General features: G+C 45.2%; 3 protein-coding genes across 3 annotated transcripts; 1 reads left to right on the top strand and 2 right to left on the bottom strand.

The window, feature by feature from the left end:
- The first annotated feature begins 11146 nt into the window (after nt 1-11146).
- Nucleotides 11147-16115, top strand: BDCG_02812 (C6 finger domain-containing protein). Its single transcript, XM_045418376.1, has 3 exons — nt 11147-13146; nt 13460-15519; nt 15664-16115. Exons 1-3 carry the CDS (start codon nt 12885-12887, stop codon nt 15679-15681), a joined length of 2340 nt encoding a protein of 779 aa, XP_045274974.1. The 5' UTR covers nt 11147-12884; the 3' UTR covers nt 15682-16115.
- On the bottom strand, nt 11432-11946 carry BDCG_02813 (uncharacterized protein; the record flags this gene model as incomplete). Its single annotated transcript, XM_045418377.1, has 1 exon — nt 11432-11946. The coding sequence occupies exon 1, from the start codon at nt 11762-11764 to the stop codon at nt 11432-11434; it is 333 nt and encodes a 110-aa protein (XP_045274975.1). The 5' UTR covers nt 11765-11946.
- On the bottom strand, nt 16079-18563 carry BDCG_02811 (riboflavin kinase). Its single transcript, XM_045418375.1, has 3 exons — nt 17733-18563; nt 17043-17309; nt 16079-16829 (listed from the first exon to the last, which is right to left on the bottom strand). The coding sequence occupies exons 1-3, from the start codon at nt 17847-17849 to the stop codon at nt 16488-16490; spliced, it is 726 nt and encodes a 241-aa protein (XP_045274973.1). The 5' UTR covers nt 17850-18563; the 3' UTR covers nt 16079-16487.
- Between the last annotated feature and the right edge of the window lie 70 nt (nt 18564-18633).

Raw genomic sequence — 18633 nt, 5'->3', positions numbered from 1 at the left:
GGTAAGCGTTTCTACCCAGGCAAGGAAGGAGGGGTGGCCCGTGCAAGGAGGAGGGTATCATAAGCTCGTTATCATGACTTTTTTTCGTTGGCTGTTTGGCTCATCTGCATGCGGCACGAATAAATCCTATCCTATGCCGCTGTAGGACTAGTGGTGATTGTATGAAGTTGCCATAGAGTGGAAAATGCACAAAAGGTAGCAATCGTGAGCAGAGTGTTCCACCCAGCCAATGGAGATGTTGGCGCAGCCGAATTTCAGAAAGCTAGTCAAACATATCTAAATATATGTTCATGGGGGATCTTCTTTGGAGTCTATTCCGCGCGTCATCCAGCGGTTACTAGCATGAGAGCGGTGATTCTTTTGGTGGTCCAAGCATTTTTAGCGTGCCACCGAGGGAAGAGCAGTGGACTTCTTCTGCTTTCTAGGTTGAAGAGGGTAACTAGGCAACCTCAAGCCATATTATCTGACTCCAAACGGACAACGTTCCAAACAAAAATCGCTAAATTTTACCCCAAAGAAGCAAATGACCAGCCATCTAGGATCCACGTTGACAGACAAAACCAAATAGCTGAGATGCGGAACTCTCCCTAGGATGCTTATTGCATATCCTAAGAAGGGTCTCGAACTCATCTTTGTCGGCTTGGTCCTAGCCTGATATGACACAACCCCTGTTTGCTCGAGCAAAGCGGTAGTGCATAATATACGGAGTAAAGTTCCATGAGAGAGATAGTCCTGCTAACCGAGACCCAGAGATTAGCAATGGACAAAGCTATCGAATCGCATATTCTTCGTTTCCGTCCAGCGAGCTGAAGGTATCCCTGTAGATCTTCAGATTCCACCACACAAAGATAGAGGCGTCGCTCGAACGGCAGTAGGTTCGATAGTTAAAACCAACATGTCCATTCTTCAATCGCATTTCTGAGCCGGTTATGCAGGATTGGGGTGGGGGCCTTTCACCAGGGTTGCATTGCATTCGTTATCGGGGAAGCGGGTTCCCATATAAACCTTATCGAAAACGATATGGGGCCCCGTAATTTTGTAATTAATAGCGGCAACTATTCGATCCTGTTCGGACTACGCAATATATCGTTGGGTCAGATGCACATTATCGTCATGCTTACCTTACGGCGTAAGTTAGCATTCGTTCCAGCAGTATAGACTCATACACGATATAGCTAATCAAATTCACTCCTCCTAGCAATTTGTCAATCACAAACGACTTAGATTCACTGCCAGCTTCACCTCTTGAACATCGTGACCTTGGGAAAAATTCATACAAGAATATAAGCAACCAATGTCTTTTTCTCAGGCAGCATGTAGCAAAGAAGTTCATATTTGATTCTCCATGTTTAGCAAACTCTAGATTTTCTAAATCACTCGAGGGTCGCCATGAGCGGCGGGCTAGTCGTTCAATTTGCATGACTCTTTCAGAGCTTCCACGCTGAGGTAGCTAGTTTGTATGACGCGTATCGACGATTCAATCCATTCTTAAGTCTGACTAGAAGAATAACCCTACTGTTTCTGTGAAGGTAGTGGTGAAATCGGCCTCGCATCACTTTCTTCTGGTGCCGGCTGACTCGGGGATTTTATCGGCCCGATTCCGAGTTCTCGGTAACTAAAGCGTGGGAGCAGGAACTCCGACGCGATACGTATCTGTTAACATGGACAAGAAAATTCATTTCAAAATGAAAGATGGATCCCGCTTCATTCAGGATACCCAACAATTACAAAAAGTGATGTATTCTAAGACAATTCTTCGCACTTTAAAGCAAAATTCCTCAATAGATTTTCTGCTTACTGCCTTCCCAACATTTCTTATTGAATGTTGTTTTCTTCCCATTTTAAAACGCAAGGAGATATCAGGTACCCTCTTCAGGAAGCGAGATAGCGAGATAGCGAGGCATGTCTAATTGCCGTGTCTTCCTTCCTGGGTGTTAAAAGCTGCTCAATGCAGAAAGCCCCTGAAATACCCTCTAGTTTGATTTCAATACTAGAAATTTTTTTCAATTTTGTCCACATTGGGCGTCTTATACTACTTGTCACAGTGTTTGGGAACTTATATTTGAAAATTTAGCCATACCAACCTTTCTTTTATGCTATTCACGCTCTCCTTCAGGCCGGATGTCTGTTATCGTCCGTCTATACAGGGCTATCCCCCTAGCATTTATTCCAGCGTGACACACATTTCACTACGTTTACGCGCATACACGTGCTGGAAGCAGGGAATACTCGCACACATATACGATGCTATCATTTTCGTACAACTCTTGACTCTTTTTGGATTGCCGCCATCTCTCATACACCTGTAGCTGTTATCCATCTGTCCAAGACCATGCACATGCCGGACACATGCGACAGGAAAAGCAACAGCTTTTCTTTCTCCTCTCTCTCGTGGATTTATCATGGCTGTGTTCTGTGTCTCGGATGTAGAGTAGGTGTGGACGAGAGTGACAGATAGAGCAAGGCAGGACAAGATAACGTTTTATGTCCAACTACAGGAAACAGGAGTAAAAACACGAATAAAAATAGAATTGCGACATTATGCAGTTTCAACTTGGTTCTACTGCCATACAGGTGAAGAGTGTGGGAGGTCTGAATGCATGTTACACGCGCATCGCACGACAAGTATGCATTACGCACTGTTTATCCTGACGGCTATGTCTGCAACTTGATAATAGACGATTCGTATATCTCGTATCCAGAGTAAGAAAATAGTGAACAATGAAACGAAAGGGTGGCATGACCATATCCCACAAGGTCTTGGTACTGCTTGGTTGAGAATAATTATGGGAAGTTCAAGTAGCTATAAACGGTGAAAGAAATGGGACAGTAAAATAGGAAGGGAGGTTAATCCACTGGAATATAATCATTGCCATTATTGTGATTCGAAGCCTTTCCGATACATAAAGAATAGGCGAGGAAGTATGGGGTAGATCGATTAGATATACATTATATATCCATACAATGTAGACGCTCCAGAGGAGACGATACCACCCCTGGCTGTATGAACAGGGGTCAAATATATCTGTCAAAACTAGGTTCGATTCTTCAATGATTGCAAGTAATAAGCAGCAAATGAATACTGAGAACTGCCCACGAACTGAAACAGAGTAAAGAATTAGAAAAAGACCGATCAAAAGAATGACAGACCTTTCTCATTCAAGACCAAAGCGGAGGGTGGAAACTAGAGAACACAGGAGAATTAGACCCATACGCGAGGTCTGAACATGTATGCCGTGTAGATAACGATACCTAGATGTAGGGATGGTAGGTATATTTGCAATGACCTAGAAACTACATAGCGGCGGTTGCTTAATAACTGTATAAAGATAGTAGAGTGGTTCGGGCATGGTGGCAGGTATTTAACAATGGCTCCTGCTCCTACATATGTGCGGAAGCAGGAGAACCGTTCCATGGGCCGTCGCAGATGTCTGTGAAATGGTTGACACAGCATTGTTTCAGAGTTTGTACGCCGAAGACATGTAATGAAGACGTGAGTGTGATATACACAGCCGTAGAAGCAAAAAAAGCGGAAGGGAAGAGAGATATCTCGGCCACCAAAACGTAAATTGGAATGTTACCCCTTTTCGATTCTCGGCTCTTGGTCCTCAGCATCTGCTAGATCGCATAGAGAAGTTTTTTTTTTTTTTTTTCCTTTCTTTCTTTCTTGTTTTTTCGATGTAGAGGCGGTGTGCATGGGTATGTAGCATGTATGGCGCGGGTGGTACGCCGCGCATACTTCGTGGTGCTCTACTGGTGCACATATGGGGGTATGCGATGTTACCATGCCTCGCACTCGACGGTTACTCTGCATGCCCTGGTAAGTTAATTTGACAACACAAAGCCCGTTTGAGGCAGAGAAATGTTGCGTCAAAGCTTCAGAGTTTAGCCCAGACACTCTGACCAACCATCCCCAATGGCTGGAATGCCCCGATCAACTTATCCTCTCCGCTTCAAGTCTCCTCCCTCGTGGTCCAGTATCTTCACTTTGCTTGCCCAGACTGCCTCGCCTTAAAGCACAGCAGATGGTCCCACTTTCCTCACTTCCCGATGTGCTCATACTAAATAGTGCTTCAAAAGCATTTCCTCAACTAAGCTCCTCAAGAACATCTATCCTGCCACCCGACCTCCGACTTACTTTTCCCTTTGCGCTCGGCCTTCCTGCCGGCGAGGATGGCTGGAAAGATCTTCCACTAAGTTGTGGGAAAAACATATAAAGGAAATGGATATATTTGAAGCACCACATCGCCGGATCAACTCCCGTATCGATGGATCAGGATCTGTCCTCAACATCGCAAACCGTAAGCTCGCTCACTGGATTGAGCGGGTGATGACTGCCGAATAGAGAGGAAAGCTGTTAGGTTCAGGAAAGTGTGCATGGAAGGTGGATTATGCACGTACGAACGTAGCAGGATGTTGAACTGTATTAGCATTGTTAATTCAGTTCATGCGTACGGGGCATGGCAGAATATCCCTAATGGGAAAATAAAGCTCGAATCGAAGATAGCAAAATCAGCCACCGTTCGATAACAATTCTGAGGTTGATAGCACATGAGCAGCAAGCCACTAGGCAAACACCCGCCTAAAGCCCGACGTAGGCATGTATGGCTAAGGTTCATGTAGGTCTACATGTACTGCATGTACCATATTTATTGTCTCGCTGGCACCTTGGTGCTAGGTTGTAAACGTGATGGGGATTGAGACAGGCGGGTATATAAGTTATAACGAGCAACTCTAGAGCTGCATAACTATGGCTGAGCGCCATGTGGAGAGCGCGCCCCTTTTTCCATGTCCATTTACGCATTCCTTGGCAACGTACTCCGTGGCTGTCTGACAAGTGAACAAATTGATCCCAGCAACAAAATAAAACCGACTCAGAAGCGGGGAAAAAGTGATATCAATGGGACAATCCAGTCACCTATCCAAGCCACGAGGCGAACGGACGATGCTGGCATTCGTGGATCCTCATGGTCATCAGACGTGTTCCCCATGACCTGATGCCATGATGAATAAATAAAAAGTTGTGGCGCCTCTGAGGCTACCTACAGAAGGAAGCAGCAGCCCGTGCTCAACTTGCCGAAACGAACAATCCAGTCTCAAGCCACTCGACATTGCGTGCTTGGGTGGCTGCGGCATATATTATGCATGTTAGTGTTGTGCCTGTTTCTAGGCGAATATTTCTGGCAATTGATCGGCGACGTATTCCGTACTCCTAAAACAAATAATGGAACAAAGAAGTGGTCCGGATGGAGGGGAAAGGGAGGAGGTTGTGATCACCGGAGAAAATGATGACGACAGAGGTTGTATTTTCTGATTTGCAGGTCTGTAGCCACCCTGCTTTTTCTCTGTGCGGATAGGAAGGCAAGGTCAAGGCAATAGCTATGCCAGGGGGCCCGCTTTCTCGAAGGGTAGGTAGTATGTAGCAAAAATATCAGGCCAAGGAGCGCGGTATGGACATTTTGAATGGGTAAGATCAAAAGGCGGTCAAGCAAGTCCAGTCAATCAAAGTTGGACATTCATCGGTCATTCATTATTCATTCATGTCTCTCTTAGGAATCCGCGATGGTGGGTTTCTCATCAGAGGGCGCCTCACCCCATTGACCAATGGCTTTGTGCCAAGACGCATCCTTTTAGGGCTTGCCATTGTAGCCGGGAGATATGACAATGCAGACATCACCATTAGCCATAACATCTTTTGCATTTGAGTCAAAAATTGTCAAATCGGCCATTTTATGGGATAAGTGATGACAATGCTAATGATGTTGCTGATAAGAACATATATTTTTGTAACCGAGGAACTTTGATATGAAACTGTGCGGAGTATGTACAGTACATGTACGTCGATAAGATACACATCCATACTCTGCACTGAGATGCCTGGAAAGAAGAAATTAGACAGGTTGGCTGGATTTTTGGCAGAAACGGAACCTGAAAACCCCTGAAAAACCTTTGTAACCAAACAAAGAAGCAAATCGTAATGGCTGAGGAAAGAGTAGGGAAGGATAACTCGGAGTAATGCACCACGCAGATAGTCGCATAAATCTCAGAAAACAAAGTATGAATGAATCATTCATGCAGGAAAGGAGAGATTCCGAAAATTTAGTTCTGTTTCAGCATTTTGCGATCGGCGATTGAGAAAGCGGGTGCCCTGTGACTGAAACCGAAGGGGATGTCCAGAACAGAGATTGGGAAGCTGACCGTCGTCGGGAACCCTTCATCTACTTCGAGATTTGACTAGCTGAGCTTGTGCTTGAGGAGATGGGAGGGTGTTACAAGCACGGAGAACCAGGCCGCAGAGTCTTGCTTCAGCTATGGGCACTGTGCATACATGTGCAGATTTGGCGAGCGGTTGGCACGCCCGTTGCCAGGGTCAATGACGTGCGGATCCCACGCGCACTCGATGTAAGGAGTATGTAGGTACGATACCTCTGTGCTCAGGGAGGTTAACTAAGTTAAAGCTACATCATTGTAGACGGCCTAGTCGTAGTTTTGGTTGGAAGGGAGTTTTGTCATGGTTGTAGGTCGATATGAGATTTGAAACTTGGTGATTGTGATTCTCATTTCTGCTGTCTTGGTGCCAAGAAAGAGCATATTTAGCTGGGATGTTTACAATGCTTGGCAAGCTGGTGCCATATTTCAGCCGCTGCTTGCATTTACGGTTGTATGTGCAGAGTACTCTGTACGGAGTAGTTGAATTCCAAATTCTTAGAAACTGAGCTGAAAGCCTATGGATATACTGGCATTGGTGCATCGGTACCTACCACAAATAATCTCTTGGTTTCTCTTCTCCAGAGCCTAGTTAACACTCACAGGACAGGGCTCATCTCAGCCTGCCACTCCTCCAGGGTAGTTAATGAACATTTGGAAATAGCTTCTAACTATTTGCCGCACTGCACACCCGCCTCACGACGTTCCTTTCGCTCTGGTGTAACGTCACCTTGGAAAGTGCCAAAAGGAAATTCATTAGCGAGTGACATACCCGAAGCGTATTGCTCTCGGCGTTACCTTCTTCGATGAATGCGCACCGGATGCCACATCACTGACTGCTCTTGGGATCGGGAAGCATGTTCACCTCTCCCAGCTAGGGTGACGAAGTCCCTCTGTTTGTTTGATTGATCAATGATGGGTCCCATGTCTTGGCCTTTTTCTTTCTCCCTTCCTTTTTTTTTCCTTTTTCCTTTTTTCTTTTTTGCGTGGTATGTATGATGGGTGGATGACGAGTCGGGAAAAGGGGGGGGAGATTAAGGAAGTGTGCATCTGACGCACGGAGTGTGGTTGTCAACTTATGCTTAATTTAACCTTATCTAGACGATTTGGTTTATCGGGCACAGGCCCCGCTGAGAGGAGAACACCTCCACCTCCACCTCCGATGTAGCGGGGTGGGATGTGATATAAGGTCTTTGACAACGCTAGAAATCCAACTGGAAAAGCTGAATTAGGCCAGTGGTTCATAATGATGATTGGTACGGAAGCACATATGTTATAAAACCTAGCACCAGCAACAAACTTACTTCCCTCAACTTTGGTTGGCGCGGTGGTCCGTCACTGAACGGCCGCGCATCTGGGACAAAAAATAAAATAATAAGCTACATAGCTAAAAATAAACTTGATTAAATTCCCTCCCAAGTGTTACAGGTCAACGACTCACTGGCTGTTCCTATCTCGCCAGTGGTAAGTACCTGTGCCTCGTTCAAGAAATGGATGATAAAATGGTCTGCATCCAAAGCTTCAGCAGGAGTGAAAAAGGATATGTAAACTATCGCACCAAAAGGATTGATCCTGAAAGTGGCGGAGTAACCACCGTACCAGCAGCTTAGGATAGGGTACTATGTTGAACAATAGGTTTAAAGGGGAGGGATAAATAAAACAGAAAGGAGCAGGGGCGGCCGTTCCTGCTTCAGAACTGCTAACATTTCCTTACTCACCATAGATTCTTGATCTCAACGCTTCAACCTGATGTTAATAATAATCTATTAATAGCGCTCTCAAAAGTAATGTCTCAGACTAAGAATTTAAGCTGTAATACTGTTACCATTCTGAAGCTCAGACATCTGGAGATTTAGGCTATCTTTAGTTGAGCTTTTTTAGTATTATGCTGTCACAGACGCTAACTCCCCTAACCGTGCCATGCTTACTCACTCTCTGTAGTGAGTGCGCCACAGCGTACGGAAAACCACACTGTAAAGAAAATATTTTGAATATAGTAATCTTCAAAAATTAATTAATAATCACCACCACATCTATCTATAACATAAAGATTATCTATATACTCATTAGAAGGTGTAGAATCCACTGTAAGTTGAGATTCTATAGAATTATCTTGTTGTGGTTGAGTGGCTGTAGATTTTGTAGGTTTGATTCCAATTGATTGAAGAGTCTTATTGAACATCTTTTTCATCTCATCTGCTCTACGGGTCGCGATCTTGCGATTGGCATTCTTAATAGTGAGGACTCCACCTACTTGCACCTGCCTGCGGGAGGATTTGACAACCTGATGTCTATTTGCTTGATAATGATCTGCAAGTTCACCCTCACGGTGCGTGTTCAATTCTGCCTGGACCATGCTACCCTTGAAGATCTTGTTCAACCGCCTTGTCAAACCAGGTGTAAGGGTATCCTTCACATCTTCTAAGGCCTTGGCTGCTGCATTGATTTGGTGACGTAGTTTTGCAACTGTCTCTGAGGAGGTTAATTGCGAGGAGGCAGTTGACAGTCAATCTGCAGGTGGCGGGGTAAAGTGATCGCATACATCACCATCACCATTGTATATGTTGAGATCCGGGGCATCATCAATGGTAAGAGGTCTCAATCAATTGAGAATTATATCGTGATTAACTGGATACATTCCACAGTTGGCAAAGCCAGCTCTCACAGTGCCAGGTTTGAATGCTTGCAGTCAGATGCTCTCCAGATTAGCAAGGAATTGTCTGCCATCATACTGCTCATATCTGTAGCGGGCAGCCTCATTAACTGCCTTTGTATGATAATGCTTATACTGCTGAAAAGGTACGCCATCAAGAGGTTGTAGAATATGACTTGTATGAGATGGGAATCCAAACAGAATAATCTTATGGAGGTCGCAGTATTGGATGAATTCTTCTGTGAGATGAGAATCATGATTATCCATTAATAGCAGTCGATGACTGCCCATTTGACGCTTTTTTGTCATCTTATTGAACCGCTTGATCCATTCAAATCCAATCTCATCATTTGTAAAGCCAGACTCAGATGCGGTGATGGCGTAGTTGTCAGGTAAGTTGAAGTGTGTATACCAATTCTCTAGATGGACCTTTGATTTCATTATAATCAATGGATCCAATACTGTGCCATCTGCACTGACACACTCCACCACTGTTATTAACCCGCGGGAGTATGATGACTGTATGATGGAATTCATGTCTTTAAAGGCAGTTATAACCCACTGTCCGCGTCCTTCTCCTTCTTGAAATCCAATCTCATCAAAGTTGTAGATATCGCAGTGAAAAAATTGATATTGATTGAAGACAGCTTCATATCAATCAAATCAGTTGATAATGAAGCTTATATCCTCGCAAGACACTCATTTTGAATTCATGGGTTTTTGCTTGACTCATTTGTAATCTGGCAGGTGTTTGATGAATCGATATGTCCACATCTTGCTTACTGTGGGAGGTGCAGTCTCTGAATCTGTATAATGCTGTCTCAACATGCAGTTCGCGGCAGCTTCGATATGCTTGATGATGGGTGGGCAAAAATTAATGTCCAATTGATGAATCCATATCTTAATTGCCTCTTCCTGACTGTCATTCAATGCTCGATTCAGTGAAACCCTCATAGTCCTTGATTTCTTCCCATTGATCCTCCCATACAAGGTGGCATATGGGACTTTGAATTCTCGCGACAGAGACATGATTTTTAATTTTGAATTGCTTTTGTACGCATCAACAGCTCTTTGCAACTGCTCCTTGATGTAATTAGAAGATTTAGGCATGGTTATAATTAATGATGATTATTTGAAGATGAAGAATGAAGATATTGAAAATATTTTCTTTACAGTGTGGTTTTCCGTACGCTGTGGCGCACTCACTACAGAGAGTGAGTAAGCATGGCACGGTTAGAACCCAGCTGCTAACTCTTGTTAAGATATGGAATGGAAATACTTTATGCCGGGAACAGAATTAGTTACAGCTTAAATTCTTACGCAGGACATTACTTTTGAGAGCATCGTCCGAGTTATTAATCACAGCTTTCCCCGCATGTAAGGCCAGGCCAGGTCAAGGGCCAGGCCAGGCCGAAATGGAGACAAATATATGGACCTTGGGCAAGTGGCCAAAGATTAATAATAATTAAATCGTTAGTTAACTACGGAGTAGTTAACTATTATTATTGTCATGAAGTTCATAACTAGACATTATTGTAATTCATTACCATTCCATTACCACCATTATCATTATCATTATCATTATTTTTGAAAGTTATAAGCGATCGAGCCATAACATTGTTGGAATGTGAATGTACACCTTTGTACTACTTATTTTTTTCCCCTGTTTTCTCCTAATTGCGACCTAGTTTATTTTTATTGGCCCTGTATTGGCTGAGGGCCCCGAGGTGGTCCAGCCAGTGGAAGAGTAAGTTATTTATTATTATTATTAGTTACTTTGACGCACTATATTTCTGGACGGGCCTCGGGAATTCAGCTGGGGCTTGTTCTGCTTCGGATGCGAGAGACAGAATAACCATCCATGTTGGATGCTACAGAAAAGGATTGTGTGCCTTAATTTTTGGGGAGATACTTGTGTGTTTTGAATTGCTATCCCGCTGTGAAGCTGCAATCATTTATTTAAATAATACATCTCCGGGCGGGCGCGGCGGCTGTGTGTGTAATAATATTCATGCGCATTAGGTTAAATATTTACTATTTTGCTAGAAATCGCTCCTTCAATCATATGCACAGACGTACTCTATAGATATTATTATTATATTATTTATTATTATTATTGCTGGTTTTTTTTTTTTTTTTTTTTTTTTTTTTTTTTTTTTTTTTTTTTTTTTCTCCCAAGGTTGGTCTGACGACACGACGAGCCCACATGAAAATTCACAACACCGAGTATAAATTTAAAAAGTCAATAGATAACTACGCAGTAGATAGTTAAGAGTCAGAAGTGGTACATAGATGTCTGTCTGCTTCTCTCCTCCTGGATAAATAAATAAGAGTAATTGATTCTTGCTCGTATATCCGCCCGCGTGAATATCCGGATATAACCCTGAGCAGTTGCATTGCCGTAAATAATAATATTATTATTTAATCTTGCTGTTGATGTTGATGTTGATGTTGAATTGTTGTGACTTCCCTTGCTGTTTGCTGTTTGTTCCCTATCGGCTCACTCGCTACCTTTTTTTCTTCTCTTCTTTTTCCTCCTCCATCCGAACCATCGACAACCACGACCTCAAACTAAACTCCCGGCTCCCTCGCGCCACAGCTCCTATCCTCACCGCATTCTCGTTCTCGCAGCTGCATCTTCTGACACTCTCCCCTCTTGCCGTTGCTTCTGCTGTCTCCCTCCCCCCGTATCCGTCGTCCCATCTTCAGCCTCTCTTCCATCCCCGCATAACCTCCCTCAACTTCCCCGCCCTCGCCCTGCTCTCGTTCTACACCTTCTACCCGGTCTCTTTTTCTGAGCAAATCTACCCCTCTATCCCTCTCCTCCTCCTCTTCATTCGCCGTACCGTCCGTCCGCATCTTCATTGACGCTGCCCTATGTCTATCAATGCGCTGCCAGCCCATCCGTGCTCCCCCGCCCTCCGCCACGTCCTGTGCGAATCTCAATTCACATTCCCATTACCACGACGGGTTATCCGTCACTAGCTATCATCATCATCATTATCATTTTACCTCTCATTGTCATTGACAACTGACATCGATATCGACGTCGGGATCGCAATCGCAAACAATCGCCCATTGTCCTAGCAGTACCTCCACCTCCCACAGTGCGCACACTCCACTGCATTATTGTCTCGAGCTCACGTTTGTGCTCCTCAGGTTGCACACTGCGGCGTTGTTCCATGGTTCCCTTTCTGTAATGCGGCCTCGTCATATTTTTTGCTTCTTTTTTATTCAGCCATCAACCACGCTTTCCACGCTCGCATTCGCTTAATCGGCGGCGGCCTTTCTCTTGTCGTGCAGCCTTGTCCCTCGGTTTCGAGCTTATACCGCGCCTCTCGATTGGTCCCTGCTCTGCCAGCTTGACCTCTTCCCCTCTCGTCGGCTGCCATCTCTCGCCCTCCGTTCCAAAGTTACTGTGCTGAACTCGGGCTGCTCGACGCTGTCGCACCGCAGCAATCCGCCAGTCAGACCTCTTAACGCCCCTGGCTGCGGTCGCGTGATTCTACTTCGGCCGCGCCCTCACTTGCTGAAGCATACCTCGCAGCTGCCGTGCTACCACACTCGAACTGCTCGCGCGTGTTGGTCTTATATCAGCCCGTCAAAATATCTTACATAGCCTCTTGGAATCTCGTTCCAGTGTTGTGGTTCCGTGTGTCGCAGTGGGAATTTTTATTTCAATCTAATTCTCATTGACAAATTGAGAAAGAGAAATAGGCAAAAACATGTTAAAAAAGGCAAAAAACTAAGAACAAAATAGGAAAAAGGAAGTGAAAAAAGGAAAAAAGAAATTAAAAAAAGCAAAACGAAGGGCTGTATTTAGATTCAGGCGCAAGATACGCACCGGCTACTTGCAGAAATCAAGAAGAAGCCCACCCAGACAAACGTGGGCATCGCATCGATCGACAGGAAGCACAGGCGAAGGAGAGACTAACCCGCACAGCCAACCCCCCTTCCACCGACCTGCCATTTCCTAGCAGGTAAATACCGTTTATAAATATATATATCTCTAGATCTATATATTATGACGGCCAGCACCAGAAATGGATCGCCGTCCCCGTCACCGGCTGCTCCTACAGCTACGGAACAAGAATCCAAAAGTATGACTACGACCCCCGCCAACCCGCCAGAGACGAAATCCCAAACAAACGGGAAAGGAAGTGGCACCGCTCAAAGTAGCCAAAAACCCGCCTCGACATCCGCCAATGCTAAGGACCCTCTCCGCCCAAGGAGGAAGAAGGCTAAAAGAGCTTGTTTTGCTTGTCAGAGGGCCCATCTGACCTGCGGTATGCTGATCTGTTTATCTCACCTTTGATTTGTTTCCCCCTTTTTCCCGTTTAACATCGCTTTCCCTTTTACCCTCTCCTCACTCCTACCTCTGTATACTACCGTGCGCTTTGTCCACATCTTAATGTTTTATCCATCCCATCCCGCTCCGCTGCCTATCGCACCATGAGGTAAATCCTAGTACACTTGGTTGAAACCACCGTCTACACCCAACTGTGCACATACGCGCAGCCAATTTTTAATTAGCCACTCTAACATTGTTCACCTATTCCTAGAGAATTGTGGAAACTAACAACCCCAATTGATTTACAGGCGATGAGAGACCTTGCCAACGATGTATCAAGCGCGGGCTCCAAGATGCTTGCCATGACGGGGTACGGAAAAAAGCCAAGTATCTACACGATGCGCCGAACGAAGCTCTCCTGCCCGGCATCCGAGGAAATTATTACAATCAGGCGAATACAACGAGAAATATCCCCAACCAACGGGGAAATGCCTCCAATTCAAACTCGAACAAAGTCTCACGCCAAAGCGTCTCCTCCGCCAATTTCTACACACCCCAGGCCGCCAGGAGCTACAATGTCTACGTCCAAGCCAAGTCTCAACAAAGTCATGTACGCCCTGCAGTGATGCAGGACGCTTCGATGAATCCCAGTGTTTTCCATGCTCAATCGCCCTCATCGACACAGAATTTCGACCTGTCCTCGAATCCGCAAACTCAGAATCTCTCCTCAGCCATGTCTCAAACCGCGTCGTCTGTGTCTGGCCAGAATCAAGATCCCTTTGGTGCCGCATTTTTTGACCCCAGTCATCCAGCGCTGTTCAATTTCGATATAGCCAGCATGAATTTCGGCAATCGATATGGCGCTTTGGAATTCGGGATGCTAGGGCACATGGCTACAGGAGCAGGAGACACTCCACCCAGTGATTCAGCCACACAGCGTGGGTCCATTGGGCGGAGTTCTGGTACATTTACTGCTCAAAACTTTGGAGATAGCGCCAACAACCAATCGCCCTTCCTGTTTGGTGATCCAGTACTCAATGACTGGAACCCAACGGGCCAAGGCCAGGCAAATCCGCGTAATATCTACAATCAGAACGCGGTCGCTGGCCAGATGGGTGAGCAGAACCCTCACGCTTTCGCTATCGAGAGCGCTCCGATGAATTTTGCCAGCCCGAGCTCGACAGAAAGCCCCCAGATGACGACCACAACACCATTTGACGAAGCCAACGCCAACTTCTCCTCCCGAACAAACCTCATGCATCCAACAAACACTCCGCAACAATCCCGCATATCAACTCCGGGCCTCAAACATCAAGGCTTACACGTAGGCGTGAAGAGGCGATACCGTAGCCCTTCATCAATATACGAGAGCGTCAAGGAGCCATATTCATATACAAGCGGCTTCCACAGTCTCACGGCATTTATTCAACGGCGCTTCTCCCCCCAAAAGACCCTTCAGATCGCCAAAGCGCTCGCCTCGATCCGACCCTCCTTCATCGCCACAACCAAAACCCTCAACCAAGACGACCTCATATTCATGGAGAAATGCTTCCAACGAACGCTGTGGGAATACGAAGACTTCATCAACGCCTGCGGTACGCCGACCATTGTCTGTCGCCGGACGGGTGAAATCGCCGCCGTGGGTAAGGAGTTCAGCATCCTTACCGGCTGGAAGAAGGAGGTCTTGCTGGGCAAGGAACCGAACCTAAATGTCAACACGGGCTCCTCGTTATCATCAGCGTCATCGGTAAGAGGTAGCAGCACATTTACCCCTCGAAACAATAACACCCATAATAGCATAGATCCTCACACAGGCATGCCCACCGTAGGCGGGGGTGGTGCAAGTGGACGTACGCAACCTGTCTTCCTCGCGGAGTTACTCGACGACGACAGCGTGATTGAGTTCTACGAGGATTTCGCGAAACTTGCCTTTGGCGATTCGCGCGGGAGCGTGATGACGACGTGCAAGTTGCTGAAGTATAAGACGAAGGAGGATAGTGCGGCACTGTTTCATGGGAAGGAGGAGACCCAGCAGGGTGGAGTGGATGGGAGCAGTGGTACCGGTACTACTACTAGTGGTGATGTCGCGACAACGACAGCAACAGGCACGTCGACAAGCAACGGCGCCAATGCCAACACCAATGGGAACAATACTAATCCCAACGATCCATCCTCCGCCGCTTCATCGTCAGCGTCATCGGCGTTGCAGGGCCCGCAGCAATCACCTAGGCAAACGTGGGGGAAGAGGGGCATTGCCGGCGAAGCGGGGATGAATCAGCTAGGATTCCGTGATGGAAAGGTGGAGTGCAGTTACTGCTGGACGGTAAAGAGAGATGTATTTGATATACCCATGCTTATTGTTATGAATGTAAGTATCATGCGTTTTTTTTTACTTTGCCTTGTTTGAGATTGAATTATTTTAGTCCCCGCGTCCGGCGGTGTTTTTATTTTTATTTTTATTTTTATTTTTTCGTTTTATTTTGAAACTAACGTTTTGAATCCTGGTATATAGTTCCTACCCTGCATTTAATCAACCAAGGCGCGAACGTCGGTCACATCAGTTTTAGCAATTAAATCACTTTCTTGTTCTGGCTCTGGCTGAGGGGTCAAAAAAGCAAGGGATGAAAAGTTTGGTATTGGAAAAAAGATTTGGGGTAGTTTGTCATTATTGGGCCTTGGGATTTTGTTGTTTACTTGGTGACATGTTTTTTTCTTTCCTTACCTTCTTATGGAAGAAGTGAATGAGCTAGAATAAGGATTTTGATGTTTGATGAATGTTGCATGTATATATATCCCCAAATTCAGTATGGCTATGTTCGCAGGCATATCTGTTGATCAGTATGCTGATGATGTATTTTCATGGACATGATAGCAATGAATGATTCGAGTGAGATTGTTGAATGATGATGAAGTGAATGCAATTTTTATTTATTTATTTATTTATTTATTTATTTATTTTTGTTTTTCAAACAGCAGTAAGTGATGATTAGAAATATGGGGTTGAGGCTACTAAGCTGATTACGAAGAAAACAGGAAAAGAAAGAAACTAGAATAGATGAGTCTTGTCAATCAAGTCTATAGTTATATGTGCATGTAATGTTCTAGGTATGGTATCTATAGACTATCTACTTCATCTATCTATTTGCGGCTGTTAAAACAATCACTATCAACAATGGAAGAAAATAATAATAATAAAAAAAAACATCTTGAAGGAGAAATTGATCAAGGTATAAAGAATCAGGGCAAGAGCACAAAAACTGACATTCAAAGAAAGTCATCACTGCACACAATACACTTCAACATTCCCTCCTCCCTCCCCTTTCTACATTCCTCAAACTAAAACCCCCTCAACCAACCCCTCGCCTCCCTAACCCCCTTCGCTACACCACCACCATCACTGTCCCCTTCTCCACCAACAGCATCACCCTCCACATAACATAAATACCCCGGCCTCTCCAAACTCCTCTTCGCCACCTCGCAATCAATTCGGATATCCTCTACTAGCGCCTCGAGGCTGACATAGTCGTATTCTGGCCGGATGTAGCCCAGCACGAGCAGGTTTAGGCGCGTGCCGTAAAAATCGGGAATGCGGAAGAAGCGGTTTGGCTGGTCTGTGGAATTTGGCGATGGCGAAGATGGGGTGGTGCGGTGGGTGAATTGGGGGAGGAGGTGGATTTCCTGTGTGGAGCGGTGGGTGAGGTTAGATGGGAGAGGTTGTTGGCTTTTTGGTTGAATTTTTTTTTTAAAAAAAAAAAAAAATCATATTTTTGCCTTTTCTTATTTATTGCCCTTCTTTCTTTTCTTGTAGTAACATAGAGAGATGGGATGGTCGTGAGGGAGCCAGGAGTATCCAGGTGATGAAAACCAGAAAAGAGATATATAGATACATACCACAGACCGAACTGTATTCTTATAGAAGGGGTTGTACCCTATGCTCAGAACGCAGGGGAAGATATTTTGATTTTGATTTTCATTTTCAGAATTGGATTCTGTCGCTTGTGTCACGGCGGCACCGTTTGGTTGAATATTTTCGTCACTTCCCGCCTTATATTTGAATTTGGATGGGTCGAGCGCGGCGACGCCATAGTATACGCCCGACTCTACGTCTCCATAAGGGGAGAGGGAGTCTGGGGGGATGTTGGCGGTAGGAATGCCGAGCTAGTTAAGTCTTTTAGTATGTGATTATTCAATGGCGTAGCAGAGGGGAACCTTGGGGGGGGGGACGGCTGGCGTGTTGGGCTTGATATTCCCCGTGCTTTACATGCGAAGACAATCTTCATGTAGCCATTTGTTTGTACAAAAGAAACTCCAAAATGGTATAAAGTGTCCATATAGCGGTATAGAAAGTGCATATAAGAAATATGCATCGACTATAAGGACTCATGTGCATCCTTAAAAGAGGCAGATCCCCGCCAATTCCTCACTGGGCATCAGGGTAATATAAAATTGCTAGCCCATCAACAGGGCCACGACAAGGCAGCGAGCAGGGCCACGAATCAGATCAAACATGCATTTGAAGTTACTTCAAAAAAAAAAAAAAAAAAAAAAAAAAAAAAAAAAAAAAAAAAAAAAAAAACATACCTCCTTACTCCCCCTCCCAAAGCCCTTGATGACTGGGCCGGAGAGTTTCATAGGATACGGCGCAGGAGGGCCGGAGTCGGGTCCTGCAACTGGATCCCTCGGACCAGCTGGACGCATATCTTTTGCCTTTTCCTAGCGATTTGGTTTAAATGTTTTTAAATGTTGTTACTGAGCTGAGGTATATGTATGCGCTATGTTTTGCTGTTTAGACCCAAGCATGCGGCGCACAGTAGCTGGGCGGAGCTAGGAGAGGGGGTGGAAACAATTCGTGGGGGAGAGCCGGAGGGGCTAAAATTCGGCACTTTGGCGGGGATGATGGGGGAGCAGTCAGATCACAGTATAAATGCCACTGAAATGCTAAGGATTAATACGATGAGCAGCAAAGCGAGAAGCAAAGGGGTATTTTTAGTAGATATTGCTGGCTAAATATAAGAAGAGCTGGTGAGAGGTTCGTCGTGGGATAACTAAGGAAAGCGACAAGACGATGGCCGATGAGCAAGGGATGTCGGCAGTTTTGAAGTGTATCGGATGCGTATTAATACGGCATGTGTTAGGGTTTGCTATGGGTGAGGGGTGTATCATCATTACGAAATAACACGGTATGTATTTTTTAGGTATAACGTCCTCCATCGCATGCAAGTAGATTCAAGTTAATCAGAGGTAGTCTGGATACACACATACCAGAAGCAAAACTAAATGTCTTGCGCAGTTCCTTAGCTATGACGAAGCTCTATGTCTAGAGTAGGACGCAAGGAACAAACCATGGATCGGTTTTGCATAGCAAATTCATTTTAATAGGAAATAAAATAGGAAAATTGAAAGAATCTTTATTATGTATGTTGATTCCATAGTTCCGCTCTTCCCTCTCTCAATAGTCTAGTCAGTCCTCCTAACAACCTGT

This window comes from Blastomyces dermatitidis, assembly GCF_000003525.1.
Source record: "Blastomyces dermatitidis ER-3 genomic scaffold supercont1.3, whole genome shotgun sequence".
Lineage (NCBI taxonomy): Eukaryota > Fungi > Ascomycota > Eurotiomycetes > Onygenales > Ajellomycetaceae > Blastomyces > Blastomyces dermatitidis.
This window is presented reverse-complemented; position numbering and strand designations above follow the sequence as displayed.

Coding starts and splice junctions, on each gene's coding strand:
- BDCG_02812 (XM_045418376.1), top strand. CDS start 12,885: ATGACGGCCAGCACCAGAAATGGATCGCCGTCCCCGTCACCGGCTGCT. Junction 13,147..13,459: donor GAGGGCCCATCTGACCTGCG/GTATGCTGATCT, acceptor ATTGATTTACAG/GCGATGAGAGACCTTGCCAA.
- BDCG_02811 (XM_045418375.1), bottom strand. CDS start 17,849: ATGCGTCCAGCTGGTCCGAGGGATCCAGTTGCAGGACCCGACTCCGGC. Junction 17,310..17,732: donor TTGGGAGGGGGAGTAAGGAG/GTATGTTTTTTT, acceptor AGACTTAACTAG/CTCGGCATTCCTACCGCCAA. Junction 16,830..17,042: donor AGAATACAGTTCGGTCTGTG/GTATGTATCTAT, acceptor CGCTCCACACAG/GAAATCCACCTCCTCCCCCA.